At 30.9% G+C, this 21,668-nt stretch overlaps 1 protein-coding gene across 1 annotated transcript; it reads left to right on the top strand.

Annotated features, from left to right (window-relative positions):
• Nucleotides 1-892: 892 nt before the first annotated feature.
• On the top strand, nt 893-21,209 carry LOC118648105. The gene is made up of 3 exons (XM_036294344.1): nt 893-2,141; nt 9,658-10,794; nt 20,956-21,209. The coding sequence occupies exons 1-3, from the start codon at nt 1,031-1,033 to the stop codon at nt 21,207-21,209; spliced, it is 2,502 nt and encodes an 833-aa protein (XP_036150237.1). The 5' UTR covers nt 893-1,030.
• The last annotated feature ends 459 nt before the right edge of the window (nt 21,210-21,668 follow it).

Here is a 21,668-nt window from a genome sequence, read left to right as displayed (position 1 = left end):
GCGCTGCGATCAATTTCATACGAAAAACGAAAGAAAGTTAGAAAATTATAGTTTTGTTATCGACTTCTGTAGTCGACTCGTGAAAACATTGGCTGCGTATAAAAGTTTTAGACTTTGTACGTATAAAATAAGCATGGAGCGCACTTGGCATTTCAGCAAAGAACAATACTGTGCTTTTAGAATGAGCCTAGGAACCTTAGAAAAAAAGTTTTCGGTGTTTAAGAGGATCCTATCTGTTTTATCGTCAGAATTGTACAATTTGTTCCAATGTACAACTTTTTATTGCATTTACAGAATTAAAAATTCTCCACAATTAATTCTGGAAAAGGATTTCTAAATCTATGAAAGAAATACATACAAAATTTTGTTAATAACGTGCAATGACTCTACATTATCGACCTCGATCAAGTTTGACGAGCAGTTTAACATCCTCTTAAGGATAATATGTGAGATTTATGCATTACAAATATAAAAAATTATGTTGATTAATTCTCATTCATAGTTTTTTGCAACTATAAAATAACATTTATTACGTGATTGTCCAATGATACACTATCTCTTTGGTCAGTCACTATCGCACAGAAGAGAATATATTTTCTCATTATCATAAAGAAGCAGCCGAAAAGATATGCACGTGAAATATCCCCTCCACTGTACGTCACACACACACACACACACACACACACACACACACACACACACACACACACACACACACACACACACACACACACACACACACACACACACACACACACACACACACACACACACACACACACACACACACACACACACACACACACACACACACACACACACAAACTTTTATATTAATATATACAAGTTTAAGTGTGTGTGTGCGTGTGTGTGTGGTTACAGATCGTCAAATAGATTCGAGCAATCGACTGTACGGCGAAAGTGTACGTAGAAAAACGGACTGATTCACTGACTGCCAGTTTGTTGGTAAAAGTTCGTGGTGAAGATCGATTATTGCTTAGTAAAATAATCAATTTGATATTGCTTTAACATGCAGCAAATATATTTTCTCACCGTTTTTTTCACGGTGTTTTTTACATGCTGCTTGGCTGTGAACCAGAGCTTGTTTGTGAATACTACTAAAACAAAACTCAAAATACTTAGTATCTTTGGACATTTGGGCAAGAGTCATTTCGACGTATATAAACCGCTTTTGGAAGAACTAGCTCGAAGAGGTCACGAGATTACTGTGGTATCTTATTTTCCTAGAACTGATAATGCCAACATGAAAGAGCCGTTACCTAATTATAAAGACATTAATCTGAAGAATTCCAAGGTCGGCATTTTCGTGAATATTCTGGATTTGAAAGAGATTAATCACGCGTGGTTCCGTCCTTTGTTGGAACTACTACGTCTGAAGTTCATGGCAGAATACGCGTGCAGTATCAGTCTACGGAGTTCGGTTGTCAAAGAGTTTCTTCGATCTAACGAAACGTTCGATCTGATCCTCACGGAGAATTTTAACACTGATTGTTATTTGGGTTTTATTCATCGTTTTAAGGCACCCTACATGGCTCTGTCATCACATCAAATCATGCCATGGACTAACAATGACATAGGTAACACGGATAATCCCAGCTACATCCCGTCGATATTCTTTGGATTTACTAGACCTCTAGTTTTTTTCAATCGAATGCAAAATTTTTTGTGGCTATCATTATCTAAAGTAATCTACGAATATTGGTTTCGATCTATCGATCAAGTTATTGCCAATGAAGTCTTTGGTCCGGATCTTCCCAAGCTGAAAGAAATTGCCCAGCAATCGCAGGCGTTGCTGGTGAATACCCATAGTAGTATTCATGGCAATAGACCTCAGTTATTTAATGTAGTGGAAATAGGTGGGCTTCACATTCCGTCTAAGGTTAAGCCACTGCCAAAGGATATAGCTCAGTTCCTTGACAATGCCCATGAAGGAGTGCTGTATTTCAATCTGGGCTCTATGATCAAGATGCATTCGATGCCACGGAAAAAGTTAGATGCGATATTAAATGTGATCGAATCGATTTCGCGGAAAGTCCTTTGGAAGTGGGAGACTGCCGAGCTACCGCGCAAGCTGGACAACGTTATGTTCAGAAAATGGCTACCTCAGTTTGATGTATTGAGTAAGTAAAAGAACATCATCTTACTTTTTCAAAACTTGCTTTTTTTTAAATAATGTATGCGTTCTTTAGTCCTTATATTAAATATTAATTAGATTTCAAATTATCTTTATTAATGTAAAAATACAAAATTATAATTTATTAAATGAAAAAAAATTTGAAATCTTTTTTTGATGGACATGCATTGCCTCGAAAAAAAATTTATTAAAACGTTAAAAGTGTGACAATTGTCCAAAAAGTCATAACACTGAAATTCGAGTATCGAGAGTATCGAGACAATTGCTTGAAATACAATTTTATCAAAACATTGGTAGTGCACAATTTGCTCGAAAAGTTATGTTACTGAAATCCATATTCTGAGACAAATTACTGAAATATTGAAAAACAATAAAATGTTTTTTTCTGAAAATCAATAACAAAATATTTTTTAATTATATTGAAAATGCAGTGTATGCAACGGCGTAAAACATACGTCAAGTCATACACAATTAGGACAATAAGCTTTTTTTAGATCTTAATTTTATGTATAAAAATTTCTTGTAAAAAACGTATAAAAAACATAATAAGATTGTTAGACATTTATTGTTGCATTTTAAAAAGACTTCTACGTATAATATATGATAAATAATTTTTAAATTAATTTTGATATTTTCTGTTCATTTTTTAAAATATAAAGTTTGATATGGATTTTTAATTGTATATTTAGATAACTTTTGTAGGAACATATATATTCGCGATTTTCATATTTATTTTCATATTTAAACTTATGTTCTCCGTATATTGTATATATTCTGACTGTATGTCTTGATTTACATGAACCGTTCATGTTTGTTTCGGGGATAGGGCATTCATATTTTGTCTTGCTTCGGAGCGTTCAGGAGTTCGTGACGAGACGCTCTTCGGAGCAAGCATACGACACGCGAGTCGCGAGCCGAGTATTATATCGCATCGAAATTGTAATCTAATTCTAGAAATATATTCTTGTATATTAATTAATCTACCATTATTGTTTCCAGGGTTGGAAAAGTTACTTTTTAAAAGTGATGCGTTACCGTTACTTTCGGTAAAAAGTCGTTACCGTTGTAAACTGAAAAGTAACGAGTTATTGTTACTTAAAAATAACGCTAAAAATATCGTTACTTTTCGTTACATTTTTAAAATTCTAAGATAGGATTAAAAGATGCTTTGAGAAAAGATGTAAATTGAAGATAAAGCAGAGAAATATTTATCTCTAAATATTTTCAAGATTGAGTAGTAATTAATTAAAAAGTTGAAAGTTAATGATAAAAAGTTAAAAAGTTAATAACTTTTAATTTAATTTAGTTAATTTCAAATAGTTTAACTTTTAGCTTTAACGAGTTTTACGTCTGTACTGCTCGGTAGCTAATGGCATTCTGAATCTAGCTAATGTTTCTTTCTTTCTGTATTTCTAAAACTTTAAATTGAATTATGGTCAGTGTCTCGAGTCAATCCTTTTATCTGTTAAATTAGGAGATAAATTCAAAGTCACTTCTGGGGCTCGCTATATATAAAATTACCTCCGTGTGACGTTCTAAGGTTAACTTTTTAATCTCTTTTCTGTTGAAACTCAAAACAAAGGATGCGATAATGTTGGTTCTATTGCTTGTTTTTTTTGTATTTTTTATTTATATTAGACACCACAGACGCGCGCTTCGCGCGCACTACTTTACTTTTTACTTTTTAAAAATAAATCACAACGATAATTGTATAGATATAATATCTATACAAATTTAACAGCTGTTAAAATTTAGTCGCAATGACAGCTACTCTTGCAACACGAAGTAAGCGCAGCGAGAGAACCAATCGGCATCGCGGAAAAGCGACAACAATAAACTTCGAGAAATGCGAGCAATCGACTTTACATGCCTTTCTTTAGATAGGACTAGAACATGCGCGCGCTTCGCGCACGCCAAATGTTATTTTTTTATTTGTTATTACACCCTGCATAAAATTACTATTGCATATAACATATACACAACTCGTTTATTTTCCCTTACTTCTCAAACTTTGGAAGGGGGTTACATGGCATGATTAAATATTTACATAGAATTTTTTATAACTATTTACGCTCATTTCTCGTCTCTAATACATTTTTACATTCCGGTCTTTAAGCATTTTTAAACAATTTTTTTATTAGACGGCTGGCACCGCACTACAATAGTAAACTACTATTTTATAGCAAGTTCCAGACGAGTACATAGCATTTTTCAATAGTTACCTATATCTACCTCTGATAACATTTTCCTAACAAAGAAATTTTGTCTTCGCAATTTTGTAAATTCTTCTAATAAGTGTTCTAAAGTCTCTACTTTTAAATTGTGTAGCAATTTAAAATTACACTTTTTCTTTTTTTCAATATCTATTCCCTAATGCCTCGTTTTCGCACTTAAATCTTGCTATCATTGACTGACTCTCTACTTTTATACCCCATTAAAATATACAAAGGCTTCTCATGTATTTTTATTGCTTTATACACTCTATTATATTTTGCCCATATTATTTTTTCATATCTTTCTTGTTTGTGTTTGTCACTGTTTATCTTTCTAACTCTTCCAGTGAGAAATAACTATCAAATTGATATCAATTTGATTTGATCAATGCAATTTATATCAATTCTCTCTTAATTTGATATCAATTCAATGAGTTATTTTTCACTAAGTGTTATGTGTATATACATAAAGTTTTTTCATGTAAAATATTAAATTGTAATTTATCATTTTAAAATTTTGCAAAATTTGTTTAACTTTTTGTTATTATAAAAAATAATTGTTTTTATTTTTCACAACAAATGATTTTATTGCAGATAGTACATCCTCAGAGTCGTGTTTAATATGTAATATGCACATAACCGATTTGTTACGTGCACATCAATATGTATATTCACATGATAGCTGTCAAAATTCAATGACAGCTACTCTCGACTAAACTGTCAAACCACGACTCTCGCACACGAAGCGAGTCAAGCGCGAGACAGCCAATCGCGATCGGAATAAAGCGGCAACAATGCAATCGCGATTAGCAGGCAACTTTAGGGTTACATGGCTATTTTATAAGAGGATTTTTCACAACAAATGATTTTATTGCAGATAGTACATCCTCAGAGTCGTGTTTAATATGTAATATGCACATAACCGATTTGTTACGTGCACATCAATATGTATATTCACATGATAGCTGTCAAAATTCAATGACAGCTACTCTCGACTAAACTGTCAAACCACGACTCTCGCACACGAAGCGAGTCAAGCGCGAGACAGCCAATCGCGATCGGAATAAAGCGGCAACAATGCAATCGCGATTAGCAGGCAACTTTAGGGTTACATGGCTATTTTATAAGAGGATAGGATAGAAATAGGATAGGATTTTTGTATTTTTAAAATTTTTGGGAATTATATTTTATATTTTATCTTTCTTTTACTTATTTTTACATTCTGGTTAATTGAAAAATTGAAAAATAAATCAACTTGTTATGTTTTGCTCAAGTTGATTTATTTTTATACACATTATCCAAATTTCTATAAATAAATCTGTATGTTCTTGTTTAATTTTCAAGATGTTTCCTAAGCCTTACAAATTTTTTAACAGTTTTATTGTATTTAGAAAATTAAAATCTACATACATAACAATATTTCTTTTATTTATATCTTATTTATATTTTTAGAAACCAAAAACAGCCTTTTTATTTACACGTTTAAAATTTACATTTTGATCGTCAAAAATTTTATTTTTTAAAGAGTGACCGCAAAAACAGGCCAAAAATTGCTCGTTTTGTGGCCATTCAATTCAAATTTAAATTTGGTGCTAAATGATAGTTTAGCATGGAGACATTAATCTCCTAAAAGTCTCAAATTGAGCATACTCTTTAATGTCGAGATATGAAAGGTCAAAGTGATGGTAATGCACCAATTTAGATTAGGCCACAATTTAATCTTTCCAAAATTAGTCCCAGAGGTTATGGACAATAGCAAAAAATGTTTTTATAGAATTGTTTAGATAGAAGCTGTAGATCTGATAGGGGATTATGATCTTATTTTGACTTTGGCGAGACAGATGACAAAATCGTTTAGAAGGTAAATTGACTTTAGAAATCGCTTTTTGATCTCGAAAACGAGTCCTAGCAATTTCAATAAGTGATGCACGCACGCGCGCGCGCGCGCGCGCGCGCACACACACACACACACACACACACACACGCGCGCGCGTATAAAATCAACATTGCTTCTTATGTGATTTTATACATTTCGTAGATTATTCAAATTACCATTACTTTTGGACTTTCAATGCAGTTACTTCAAAAACCAGATTAAACAAAACTGGATTAGTAATACCATAATACTAAATAGGGGACAGCCTGGAGTGACCATGGTGGCCAAAGCGGCCACAGGGAGTTACAGGGGTCGTAAGGTTTTGCCATCGCGCGAAGAAAACCTGAACTCGTTCCATTCAATGTCCTCAGTCACGTTGATAAGCCCAAACCAGTTAATGTGTCGTCTCTCAAAGTTATTAAAATTTTTGTAGGTTTTAATCATTCTGATATAAAATATGTCGAAAAATTAACTATGGAACCAAGAAAACCGAAAGGGTATCGGACGGAACTTTATGTCAGGATAGGCCGGGATCACGAATTACTCGAAAGAGCCTTGTTGTACTTATGTAGATTCCTTTATTGTATGCCCAGCGCGCGGGCTAAGTCGGGGTTCGGTGTGTTCGCTACAGCGCGGCAAGTGAGACTGCCCCGAAAACGGCTGCTGAGATCATCTGGGATCACCAGCCTTGAATCTTGTTTTCGGAAACACAGCTGATGCCAGCACGCGCGCATCACGCGGCGCTCACTGCGAATCTCATGGCTCCGAGAATCCTCTACTATCTCTCGCGCTAGTCTTACAAATAAGTGCTCAGTTTTTGTATTTGTTATTATTAAATTAACTTTGACTTACCGTTCTTCAACAAAATTGTTTTAAAAGAGTGGTATTTTGAATACAAAATCCCGCTATGACGATTACATAGTTCCGGCGGGTTGTTAAAATAGAACAAATTTTGTGTAATTTCGTCAATCTGGGCAAAGTGGCCAAGCTGGTGATGGCTGTTGGCCACTACTTGCCGAGCACTCTTTTTTCCTTTTGTATTATTACCATGCCTAATATAAAAAAAATGGCATTTTTTTATTAATAGGCCTTAATTAACATTTTGAACTTTCTAATTTTTTCTATAGCGTCTTATATCAAATCATTTTTTTCAAGTAATTTCAGCAATTGTTCTAAATTTATGTAATTTTTATATAAATAAAATACATTATTTTATAAGTTTTTTCAGTAAATTTAAACCATTTTTTATCAGTCATTTTTTATTTTAAAGCTAAGTGGCCATTTTTGAAAAATGCAATACTGAATCTTAAGGCGATTGAAAAATTCTATTATGTATTAGGATAGTTAAAGTATATAATCACCAATTTTGATGCCTTTACGGCGATTGCAAGTCAGTTTAAATAATCAGCAAATCTTAGCTTGGCCACTTTGTTCGGCTTTCTCCTACATTATTAATTTTAATTAAAATATATTTTTTTCACTCAAAAATATTAAGGAAAATTTATTGCAAAAAATATTACCTTAGCCAGATTTACTACCACATTTGATGTTTATTTATTTCTCTATATTCTAAACACTATTCTATTTGTATTTATAATATATATAATACTTGTTAAATACTATACATTCAAAAAGTTTTTAAGACTTCCAACTGCGGTATATACATCTTCTTCAGATATTTTTATGCTATTCTTCTATAAATTTTTGAAAAATTAAAATACAGAACAGGAGATGGTTTGAAGAATACTTTACGAATTTATTGTACTGGAATAATTTCTATCTCTCTCTTTCTTTTTCTCTAACGAACAAGGAGCAAATAAAAGAGCGAGTGAGCAAATTCAATGAACATCAATCACTTTTCCAAACTTTTACTTTAAAATGTCTACGAAAACAATTAGCATATTCTGGATCATTCAAAATAAAGATTTAAGATATTGATTAATAATAATTCAAATTCTCACATTTAAATGTTTTGATGATATCAAATAATCTCGATAGCTTTACTCATAAATTATTTATTGTGCTAGTTGCAATAATCAAGAATGAGGTTTATTTAAATTTTAAATTTGCGTTTTCTATTAGTACTTACATAACACACGGTTACATAAATTGTAAGTTTAGGAACGTAAATGTGTTAAAAACATTAATATTTTTCTTCTTATGTTAAAAATGAATAAAATAATAATTTAGCTCATTAGAATTTTTGTATTAATTACAGGCAAGTAGATAAAAGACCTTGTACAAAATCATAGGAAAAAACCTTTTCGTCGAATTGGTTGAGAATCTGGAAATAGGTAGTTCCAGGCATGCCAATCAAAAGGACACGAAACTTGTAAATGAACAGTTTTCGAGATATGAAAATTCAAAGAGGTTCAAAGATTACTTTGATATATCCGTTCTTAGCACTACCCAGGATCCGTTTGTGAGTGTGTGTGTGTGAATCTGTGATTGTATGTTTTGTGTGTGTGTGTGTGTGTGTGTGTGTGTGTGTGTGTGTGTGTGTGTGTGTGTGTGTGTGGGTGGTTTTTTATAATGCCTTATTCTCTGCGGTTATATCATCCGAAACAATTTCAAAAAGGATTAATTATTTGAAGCTGATTGAAACATCCGTCACGTACATGCCGTAGATTCTGAGTGTCCATAGAGACTTTTGGCACGTGAGGAACCATGTATTCCCAGAGTTTCAGCCAATTCGACAGAAAGGTTTTTTTCTATGGTTTTGTGCGGGGCCCTTTATCATTATCAAATAATAATTTGAATTAATTGAATTGAATTAATAATTTAAATAAATTATTATAGGTGTCATGTATATTTAGACAAAGAATGGAAAATAAATTTTTCATTATTTGTTAGAAATCTTGGAGTTTATCTATTTATAATTAATTAATGTAAAAGAAACAGTTATGTTGTAAATATTATCAAAATAAAACTGTTAATTTTATTAGCTCAATAATTTAAATACTAATAAAAAAAAGAATCTGACAACCTAAAGAAAAATAAGGAAAATATAATATAATCAGCAAGATTTTTACTCCATAATCTCAGAATGTAGGAAATCATGTTGATAATTATATATAATTATATATCTCGTCACCGCCATTTTTTTAAACAATGAAACAGCATATATTACTGTAATAATTCGTTCATATAATATTGGCTTGATTGGTCAATCACTATCGTACTAAGAAAACATTATCTTACTATCGTAAAGCAGGCAGAGAGACACATACACGCAATATCCCCACCATTCTATTAATAACGTACATGTTAGTGATCGAATAAGCACTCGAGTAGTCAGTCGGTTGTATACCGAATAAATGGACAGATTAATTGACCGTTTGTCAGCGAAGTTCGTTAGCGAAGGTCGGTCGTTGCATAGTTAAATTATCAACTTGTTATTTACTTGTAATTAGACTTATTTCGACAAACTTGTGACATGCAGAAAACATATTTATTGATTGTTCTTTTATCGATCTCGGTGCTCTCTACATGCTGTTTAGCTATAAACCAGACCTTGTTCGTTAATACTACTAAAACAAAACTCAAAATACTTGGTGTCTTCGGTCATTTGGGCAAGAGTCACTTTGATGTGTTTAAGCCGCTTCTAGAGGAATTAGCTCGAAGAGGTCACGAGCTCACTGTGATCTCGTATTTCCCTAGAACCGACAATGTGAAAATGAAAGAGCTGTTGCCTAATTACAAGGACGTCCAACTGTTGGTGCCTAAAGTTGGCATCTTTGTGAACGTTGTGGATCTTGAACAGATTAATCACGCATGGTTTCGTCCTCTGCTGGAATTACGTATGCTGCGGTTCATGGCAGATTATGCATGTACTGGTCTGCGGAGTTCGGCTGTCAAAGAGTTTCTTCGATCTAACGAAACGTTCGATTTGATTCTTACGGAAAATTTCAACACTGACTGTTATTTGGGTTTTATTCATCGCTTTAAGGTACCTTACATAGGTCTGTCATCGCATCAAATCATGCCGTGGACTAACAATGACATAGGTAACACGGATAATCCCAGCTACGTTCCGATGATACTGCTTGGCTTTACTAAACCTTTAGATTTTTTCCATCGGATGCAAAATGTTCTGTGGGTATCATTATCTAAAATGATCTACGAGTGTTGGTTTCGACCTATGGATCAAGTTATTGCCAACGAAGTCTTTGGGCCAGATCTTCCCAAGCTGAAAGAAATTGCCCAGCAATCGCAGGCGTTGCTGGTGAATACCCATAGTAGTATTCATGGCAATAGACCTCAGTTATTTAATGTAGTGGAAATAGGTGGGCTTCACATTCCGTCTAAACTCAACCCGTTGCCGAAGGACGTAGCCGAGTTTCTTGACAACGCCTATGAGGGAGTGTTATATTTTAATTTAGGATCCATGATCAAGATGAATTCGATGCCACAAGAAAAACTGAATGCGATATTAAATGTAATTGGCTCGATTTCACGGAAAGTTCTCTGGAAGTGGGAAACTGATGAGTTACCGCGCAAGCTGAATAATGTTATGTTCAAGACATGGCTGCCCCAGTTTGACGTGATGAGTAAGTAAAAGGACAAACATTCTCGTCTTCCAATAAAAGGGCTTCCGGATACATGTTGGGTTTTGATACAGCGTTGCGCCAACGTTTCACAAATATTGCATACTTTTCTTTTTTCATGTGATGGCACGTATTAAAAGTTGTTATATTAGATCTCGATTTTGATTTATTTTCTAATTAATTCTATTATTGTGAAAATACGAGATTAATATTGATTTTTAAATAGGAAAAAGTTTTAAGTCATTCTTTCCCAAAGAATAATTTGTAGAAATATTTTTTGTTTTTTACAAAAGGAAGTAATAAAAATTTTTATCATTCTTATTTAGATAACAAATTTTTATATTAATTTTCTCGAAGCTGTTGCAGTGAGTATATAAAATCTGTTTTATGGATATTTCATTATATTTATATGTTATAATATTTAAAAATTGTACATATACTTTTATATTTCTTAATTTAAATGTTAAAAGCCGTTTCATGCATCCTTTGGTCCATAACTGTCGTTACAAGACAGCTCTTCAGTTTATTTAATGTAAAACTTGAAAAATAAAACATTTAATTTATATCAATGTATGTATTTTATATCAAAATAAATTTTAAAAAATGTTTTCGAAGACACTAATACATTTTAAAATAAAAAATTCAATTTTTGTTGGAAATTTTTTTCATATTAAATATGCCAGAATTTAAGTTTTAGAGATATCGATTTAAAAATGATTCCGACGGTGAAGATACACTTTAAACATGTATGCAAATATGCATTGTACATATATGCATATTTTAATCGGTTCAATCGTTCTTGAAAAATCATGTTAACTGTTTTAGAAAACATTGAAAAACACGTTTACACGAAATCATTAAAAAAACACTTTTAAAGTTTTGCATGCAGTACACAATAATAAATTTGAGGTATTCAAACTTTCGACTTACAATTAATGTTTTAATAAGACATTTTTAAGGTTCTGCGTTTCAAAGCATTAAAAAAATAAATTTTTGTTATTGAAAGTTTAGATAGAAATCCTTCTTTATCTGTTGTATAGTGCACGATGTTATTAATTTATTGCATTTAATTGGCGAGTATTATGATAAACGGGAATTAGAGATAAAGCACAAAATCGTCATTAGGAAATGACGCGGTAAATACAGTTCTTACGATGTGAAGTGCATGTTGCGTAATATAATAATAGCTAAACTGTGTCTATAATAAGTAGTGTGACGAATGGCTTACATAGCATAGTTATGTACACCGGACATAAAAACATCAATTCTGATAAAACGCAGATAGAATTCAATAAATAATTTATAAAGAAGACTAAATATTTACAAAATAAGCGCAAGTTGGTAACAACAAAAATAATTTATTATTATGCAGTTTATTTTATTTTTATATAGTTTATTTTATTATTATATAATTTATTTTAAAACTTTAAATAACAGCTTAAAGAACAGTTTTTTTAACAAATACGAGATGATAATAACAGTATAAAGTATTATTTTTAATGTAAATATAATATGCAAAATAAATAAATAATTTTTATTTATTTATTTATTCATTTATTTATTTAAATTCTGTATGTAAGAGTACTCAGAGTACACACTTAAAAAATTTAGTGTTCACTTTAAGATTTAATATAAAAAATATTCATAAATAAAAAGATAGATAACCGTGAAAAATAAAAATTAGTCTATTAATATTAAGGAGGTTCTATCGAAAGTATCAAAGTAAACTTAAATAATTGAATTTTTTATATACTTATTCATAAACTCAATTTCCTATTTACGAAGTTTCAATTATCGACTCAATAAACGAGAAATATTGTGTTAAAATTGATTAAATTGCATTAAGTAATGGAGAGTCACTTTATTCATCACAATTATTCGGTCAAATAATTAGCAATCTTTTTTACACACATATTGAAACTTCGATTTCTGATGATGTCGTAATGTTTAAAGTTATCATAAAATTTACGTGAAGAATTTTATTTCTTAAACAGTAAATAATTAACATTTTAAAATTTATTAAATTCTATTAAAACATGTAGAATAAGAAAGTAATTAAAAATAGAACATTTCTTAATAAAATTATTTTATAATTTTTTTTTCTTTAAAAATATTTTTATTACATCATCTTTGATTTTGGCTAAAAACTCTAAATCAATATTCAAAATAGAAAAATATATAGTAACTCGTGAAATTGAAAAAGAAGAAATTCCTCATACGGATGCATATTATTGGTTAATCAAATTGATACGTAACTTTATACAATAGCCAATGAAATAATGTGTAAACAAATATCATTTTTTCGCTTTTTTTTCATAGAACAATTATTTAATGATAATAAAATTAATGATGATGATATGTTTTAAACCAAGCTTAGTTCAGAAACTAGTATTTTAGTTATGATTAAAGTTTAGTATTTTTAACAAAATACGAACTTTCTCATATTTAGGGTGCGTTCGGGGGGACGCTATTAGTGCTACCAGCATCAGTCTATCTTTATTACTCATTAAAAGTAGAACAAGGATAGACTAATGCTGATAGCGCTAATAGCGTCTACTCGAACGTACCATTAGTGGAATCTTCTATTACTTATTGTGGGTTTTTTTTTGTAAATAATAAGTAGCATTGCATTCAACTATATAACTTACAAGTCCCTATTTTTACTTGTTACATTTCAATATTATAACAAAATATAAATAATTCTTCTAATTTTAAATTATATAATACTTTATTTTCAAATTATTATTATTATATTTAAACTTAAAATCAAAAATTAAATCTATTCACGCTTTATAAACATGCCATGGTTATAAACATAGTTATAAATAATGCCTAAGGAAAAAACATTTTTCAAGAAATAAATATTTGAGTTATTTTCAAGGTCTTAGCAATGTCTTAGACGCTGTTTCAAAATGGTTATTTATTAGAGCTGTAAGTAAAAAATTTCAAGTACCTTTCTCTACTATAAGATATGAAGTTAAAAGCATCTGTGCTATTGGAAAAAGAAATAATTCGATACTATTTTAATACTGAAGAAAAACAAAAATTATTCGAATAGATTCATTTTGTTAGTAGAGGTTTTTCAATTACTAAAATATGCTTCTTGAAATTCTTTAAAGTGTCAAATTGAATAGGTTACAATTACGGTTACAGTTTTATGAACAGAAATAGGGATATATGTATTCCTATATAGTAGTAATATAGATATACAAACATTGTAATTTTTGCTAAGTAGAAATACGTACATTTTATGTATTGAATTCAATTAATAATTATTTTATATTAAAAGTCTTTAAGAAAGTGTTTTTTTTTTATTTAATATGTAAGACGATCCATGTGATAAATGATCAATTTTTTTTGTAAATTATTAATAGCAAAAGAATAATTTAAATGTTTTTGGTATTATTTGTTTTAAAAATAAATAGAATATAGGGACATTGACCTTACGCGTTTTACAAATGGTGGCCACATTTCAAATTAAGGTATCAGTATAAAATATTTTGCAATCTTAGTCATTTTATATGAAACACTATCGTGAACCACCAAATTGTTGCATGATTTAAGGCATGATGATCACACTTTATAAAACAATAGATAAGCGTTTTATAAAAAAACACACAAATTTTGTAAGCTGGCTATGACATATATATTATAATAAAACCAGACACGATAGCCATTGACGTACTATGTAAGAAATTTTTTGTTGGACCGTCGCAATTGTAATTTACGCAATAATTTTAAGTTAGTAATTTAGTTATGTAAAATGACGCGTCAGTAGCAATCGTATTGATCGCATGACAATTCGCGCAGTGTCGATTACGGTCGCGAAATAGTTTTGCTTCGCGAAAGCCGTGAATTTTTACGGCGTCAGCCAAACCGCGCGCGGGTGGATTTGCAATGGTAATGCCTTGCTAAAAATTTCACTGGGTCGTTTTAGACACCGTTTGACATATTTTATTGCCTTCGCACACCGTGTGGCGTGTGCTCGATGATCGATGGCTGCACCTGCGACGCGCGCTTTTTATTTTTATCCCTTTATTTTTTTCGTATCGTTTTGGCCTTTTTAAAACGTTGTTCGCGGTTAAACTGCACCGCTGACGTAACGCGTGTTTTCATTCTATTCGTACTTTTCTTCCGGTCTCGCTATAGAGTAAGAAGTATAGTCTCCGTTAATAATAATATTCCTTTCCTTCCGGCTGGCTTTACGTGTTTTTTATGACACAAAATTTCAATGTTAATAGAAATTTATTGCGAGTCACTCTTTCATAATTGATAATCAGTTTTGTACTATTGTGTTCTTTTCTTTGATCTGCTCCGGTTGATCCTGTTGCTCCAATTGATTAATTACTTAGCGAATAGAGTAATTATTTTTAATAAATATTTATTTTCTGATAAATACATGAAATCAACTTTTCACGAAGACTTTATTTTTATGTAGTATTATAGTTACATGTTTGAATATTCGTAGATACACGTATATATGTATATAATTAAGTTGTTTCTTATCTCACTGATAAAATATTCAATAATTTTGTTTATAATAAAGAAAATTAAACGTAAAAGTAAAACTTATTGTCACCATTAGTAATATAAGACAAGGAAGAAGTATCTTTTAGTTGATATCAACTAGCAGAAACCTTTATTTAAATTCAATTACACGGCCAATATTTTCAGTTCCTTTTCAAATGACGAAGGATTAGTTGTATATTATAATTTTAATAAAATTCGTATTACGGAAGCACTGGTAAATCTGTAGTTCATGCCTGCAAAATTACTGATTTATGCACTAAAAAGAAAGCCACTTCTATATAATAGGCATAAGGCCAAAATGTCTTGATCAACTAGGACGGGTGACGCCATATGGTGTTATCACTTTAATTTAAAAATTATTTGAAAAAAGAAACGCCTTTAATAAAGTTGCGTACTCTCTAAATCACAATTAGTGAAAACTCGACCAAATCAGTGGAAATACACTAACTTCCAGTGATATACGTACTGATTATCAGTGTACATATGACAATCAGTGAAATAAATATACTGATCTTTCAGTGACTATACACTAATTCTAAAGTGAAAATTACTGAAAGACAATGAATATTCACTAATTATTACAGTTATAAGTATGCCACTGCGAATCAGTGAATATCCACTGATTAAGGTTTAAAGAGTATACAAATGATCACGACCACCAACACAAGTTGGTTCTTATCGGCACTTTTAATTCGTTGAATTTATATCTTCCATATATATTTATTTTCTGTCTAATTTTATAGAAGAACAAAATTCTCATAAAAAAATGATTTATATAATTATATGTAATTACGTATATGATTCTATATATAATTTTACATATAATTCCATTATTATATATAATTATATCTAATTGTATGTAATTATATATAGCCGTATATGTAAATCATAATAATAGGAGATATATTTTTACGGTACAGTTTTTAATGCTATACAAAAATTAATTCAGGAATCTGATTCCTGAAAGTTATTTTTATTAATGTAATGATTCTTAAAATATTGCTAAAAACGACAAAACATGCGTCTTCTATAGTAAAGGAATTTATACACATTAGTTAATCGCTACCATACATACATTATATATATATATATATATATATATATATATATATATATATATATTATAAATAAATTTAATATTTTTATTAAGAAATGTTATGTTGTATTTTATAGAAAAAGAATTCATCATGTTTATCTGGTAAATAGTATAATAATTCTAATTTATTTATTTTTTAATATGCTGGAATTTGATTGTTAGAATTTTAAATAATACAATCAGATTTTTTCCTATTATAATATAATCCATAATTGCGACATCATTAAACTTTTCTTTGGTCTCTTTCGATGGCTGCGCTATCAAAATCCCTCTGGGAAAGACCTATGATTCCTGTTGAAGTTATTATCTTTTACCACACGTCATACGGCGGCGAATAACATCTATTTGCGCGCATCGCGGTGTATAAGGGGATTTTATATTGCACGTGATTTATCACAAGAGGCAGTGCAGCAACAGAAATCTCAGAGCGTGCGATGGAAGATCTTACGCGCGGTGGAAGATCTCTTTTTTTCCGGATTTTTCGTCGCTGGGGGGGTATCTTTCTCGTGCACGCTTCGCGCAAAAAATTCCACGCCAATAGATATCCCTTGTCACATGCGCACCGGGAGATGATACGGGGAATGCATCGTGAGTGCGAAACTTCGAGTTGCGACGGCACTCGGCGTCAAAAGGGGCACATCCTCTCGACACGGTGCGTGGATATATTCGTGCGTGTTATACGGATGTAATGTAAACTCCCGCAAATATCCGCGTATATCTATGGATTCTACCTCCTCTACTCCGCTTCCCCGCCGATAGGCGGTAATGGAATTTGACATTAGAATCGACACTGAAGATGTGCCGTTGGCTTTTATGTAGGGAGAGCGAATACAGACAGTCATGAAAGAAGACGAACGACTTTTATCGTGAATATCGGCGACCGTGGAAAATTCCCGCCTCGAATGTTCGACATTGACTGCGATAGATAACATCACACACGTGCACGAACTTTTGTAAAAGTTTTAGAAAAAGAAACAAAAAAGCATAGATGTGATATTAATCATAAATGTTCACTGAAAATTTTCTTTTTCCGTTTTTATACGGAGTTTTGATAGAAACGTAAATAAATCATATTAAAAAATCTCAGAATATGATATCAGTTAATTAAACGGTCCGAGCGGAGAGAGTAGCTTTTTTCGCGATAATTATAGAAAATTGCATCAGCATTAATCGTAAACATTATATAATCATATGTAAAATACAAAAATTTTAAAAAATTATATACATTTATATTTATATGTGCACTATAAAAAATTACATATGTTAAATTACAATTATTATAGTGATTAATTTTGGGACCATTAAATATTTACACATGTAAGAGTAAAGTTACAACTAAAAATTAAGTTATTCTTTTTATAATAACTAAACAACAAACAATTTGCAAAAATAAATTTACAATTAAAATTAAATTTATAAAAAATATTTACTTAATAATTGAGATCAATAAATAATGCATATTTTTTTTTAACTATAGGAGGCCGGGGCAGGTTTACAGCAGAGGTAGATACGCAAAACGTTTTGTTTATATACTTATTATGAAAAAAACAGTTTGAATGGAATCATAACGTTTCTTTTAGTATAAAGATATTTATCCAATTTTCATTAAAATTGGAAATAAGTACCTTACAAATATAGCTAAAAGAAAGAAATAACTGATTTGAGGCCAGTCGAGTAATTTTAGATAGACGTTTCGAAATTTTCTCTTGACATTTTCTATCATAAATGAATAACCTCAAATAACGTAACATTAGTTAGAATAAATATGTGATACATTGTTTTGTATAATAACGTAGTATTACAAACACTTTCTATACGTTCACAATCCGAATGTTCTCCCGTAACATAAAATGTTATTTTCCTTTACTTCAAATAAAATTTTAAACACTTAAATATTGTATACGATATTTCATTGTACAATTTCTTGGTTGTAATCTTTGTAACACATTTATATGCATATTATAATGGCGGAATGCGATAGTGGTAAATTTTTCACGTATGTATTTGATGTTAATTTATGAGATACAGTAAATTGCTAAGGAATATTCGCTTGAACACCTCGGATGTTCGAGCCATGACCATTATTGGCGCAATGTAGTTGTTAATGAATTAAACTCGTAATTTGCGTCACGATCAATTACGAATTACCGAATCGAATCCGTAATTCGCCTGTTAATTGCATTGTAAATTATAGATTCTTCGTTATAAACGCGCGTGTGAACGCGTATGTATGCGTAATTAATTAATTAAATGCCGTCGCACGCGCGCGCGCGCGGTGAAGATTAGGTGCTTTTGGCAATTTCATTCAGGGCCAGAGTCATTTATAATGGCTATGTTATGTGCATACATATATGTGTTCTCTGTGATTCTAACTTTTAAACACTAATTGCGATTTGAATATTTTTAGCGCGTGCGGCCGCCGACTTTGTAAATTAAACCATTACAGTTTGCAAGGAGAGTTGTGAAAAAGGCTATCGCATGATTTCATAAAATAGCAATAATATCATTATTGAATGGTATAACATTTCGGTTTTAATCACTAAATTAAGCAATTGATCTTTCTTTTGTTACTTTAACTTTCACTTAAACATTTTTTTAATTATTATTGAACATTTTTTAAATTTCAATACTTGATTTGTCTAGTCTAGAGGATACTAAAGTTGTCCTATTTTACCGATTAATTTAATTATTTCTAATTCACTAATTTTTTAATTGCATTTACAGAATTAAAAATTCTTTTTTACAATTAAAGTACGGCAACATAACGCAACATAAAAATTTTATACAAAAAACGGAAAAAGTTAAATTCTTTTGTATAAAATTCTTACGTGCGCATTATATTATCATCTGTACCATAACTGTGGAAAAAGATTTTTAATTTTGTAAATGCAATTAAAAGATTAATAGATTAGAAATAATCAAATTGATCGGTAAAACAGGACAAGTTTAGCATCCCCTACCAATTACAAGTTATTGAAATTTATGAACTTCTTAGACTTATTCCTTTTTGTAATGACAAAAAATTTTGGTTGTAAATGCTCGAATTTAGAGTTTGAAATTAGTTGCAAAGAAAAAAACAATTTGGTTTATAATGGCTTATGCAATCATATTTTGTGTGAAGTTTAGTTTTAGATAGGTAAAAAAGCGGTGTCGACAAAGCCATTTTTGGACCACAGAATTATTTCAAATTGTGCCATTTTGTATTCCATCCCTCGATGGAACTCACAACCCATTAGAACTGTTTATTGCCTAAGTAATTAAGTGCTGAAAGTGGGCCATTCTTAGATGTCAAATTTACATGGGATATTACGCATAATCACAGTGTCTGCCTCATTTTACTTTGTTATCTACCATCACCGTACTTCCTCAAAAACTATTCGTATATATAGTGCATAAAATATGTCAAAGCGGTTATTTTATCTCTTTGTCATCGCATTGAAATTGAGGTTCATATTAATCGGTACATTTATTTTCATTAAGTATGCAAGTAATACTTCATGCTTATAAACAATCGATAATGAAACCGTGATTTAGTCGATTCAAAAAATTCTGAACATTTAGAAAATGTGATAAATATTGGGGAGAAGCTATTTTTACCTCTTGTGCACTTGTAAACTTAAAAGATTAAGTCTTTTAATCTGTTATATTTGATAATTAATTTCATCATTATTTTTTGTTCTGTTCTATTAGTTTATCTTAAAGAACTTTTCCGCAATTGCTATGTGTGCTAAACACCACTCTATCCATAGAATCTATGTGTTTATCACATCTCTCTCTCTCTCTCTCTCTCTCTCTCTCTTCTAAATGTCCAGAATTATCTAAATCGACCGCGAATGTTTATAAGCAACGTTATTGCTTGCATATTTAGTGAAAATAAAACGTACTTCAAAACTAAAATTAGGACTTCAATTTCAAGGTGATAGCAAAGGGGTAAAATAATCGTTTTGACATATTTTATGCACTATATACGAGTAGTTTTTGAAAAAATATGGTGATGACTCATTGACAGGGTGAAATGAGGCAGATACTGTGACTATGCGTGATATCCTATGTAAATATGAGATCTAAGAGTGCCCCATTCTCAACACTTAATTATTTGAACGACAAATGTTCTAGTGGGTTGTAAGTTTCATCAAGAGGTACAAAATAGCACAGTTTGAAGTAATTCTGACGTGGTCCAAAAAATGGCTTTATTGACACCCTTCCTTTTAAGTGAATAAGTAGATCCAATAAATATTTATATATTTACAGTTTTATTAGTGTATGAAAAATTTTGATTTAACTCATGTAATGCTAATTTTCTTATCAAAGTTACAAATAAATATATAAAACGCGACTTTACATAAAAATTTGTACAAGCAAAAAATCAAATAATTTTTAAACAAATAAAAGCATTGTACTTAAATTTTACACAGATACTCAAACGTAATAATAGAACATTTCTCTGAAATGTTTATACTTTTAGTAATTTTTTGATATGTGACACTTACATTCTTAATATTGTTAATTGTATAATTGTTATCTTACTATATTTCCAGACCATCCAAATGTCAAATGTTACTTTGGTCACGGCGGACTTCTCGGTCTCTCGGAAGGAGTATATGTGGGTCTACCGATGATTTTGATGCCGATGTACGGTGATCAGTTCCATAATTCTGCTGCTGCGGCGAATAGAGGTGCCGCAGTGGTAATTTCGTACAGTGATTTAACTGAACAGTCATTGAGACACGCTCTGGATGAAGTTTTCAACAATACCAGGTACGTCTTCTTTTTTATTTTAATTCTAAAATGAGTAATCCATTTTATCTTTCTTTAAGTTTATATTTCATTATGTAAGAAGGATTTATTTGTAGATATATGTATAATATGTTGTTAAACTCGCGATATATTTCTTGATTGATTTTTAAATCAATAACAGTGAATTAGAACTAAATTACGCATAATAAACAAATTAAATTCACAGTTGTTTTTTAAAACAAATTTGAGAAAAAATTTTTTACGGGAAGGGAGAGAGCGTATTTTGTTGGTAGACCGTCTGGAGTTTAACCAATGCAATGAAGAATTATCTATTATAGTAAGCTATTATGTCACCAATATATTGGTTGCATTAAAATCACGACGCTCGTGAGATATCACGGTGAAGAATAGTGGTACAGAGACGGAAAAGATCGCGGCGAAAAAAAAAGAATCGCATAATCTGTCCGGATATTCGCTCCGTTGAATATCTCACAAGCCGTCTAGACGCCACCGG

Source organism: Monomorium pharaonis, unplaced genomic scaffold (genome assembly GCF_013373865.1).
Source record: "Monomorium pharaonis isolate MP-MQ-018 unplaced genomic scaffold, ASM1337386v2 scaffold_176, whole genome shotgun sequence".
NCBI lineage: Eukaryota > Metazoa > Arthropoda > Insecta > Hymenoptera > Formicidae > Monomorium > Monomorium pharaonis.
The sequence above is the reverse complement of the archived record's forward strand: the minus strand, read 5'-3'. Positions and strand labels throughout refer to the sequence as shown.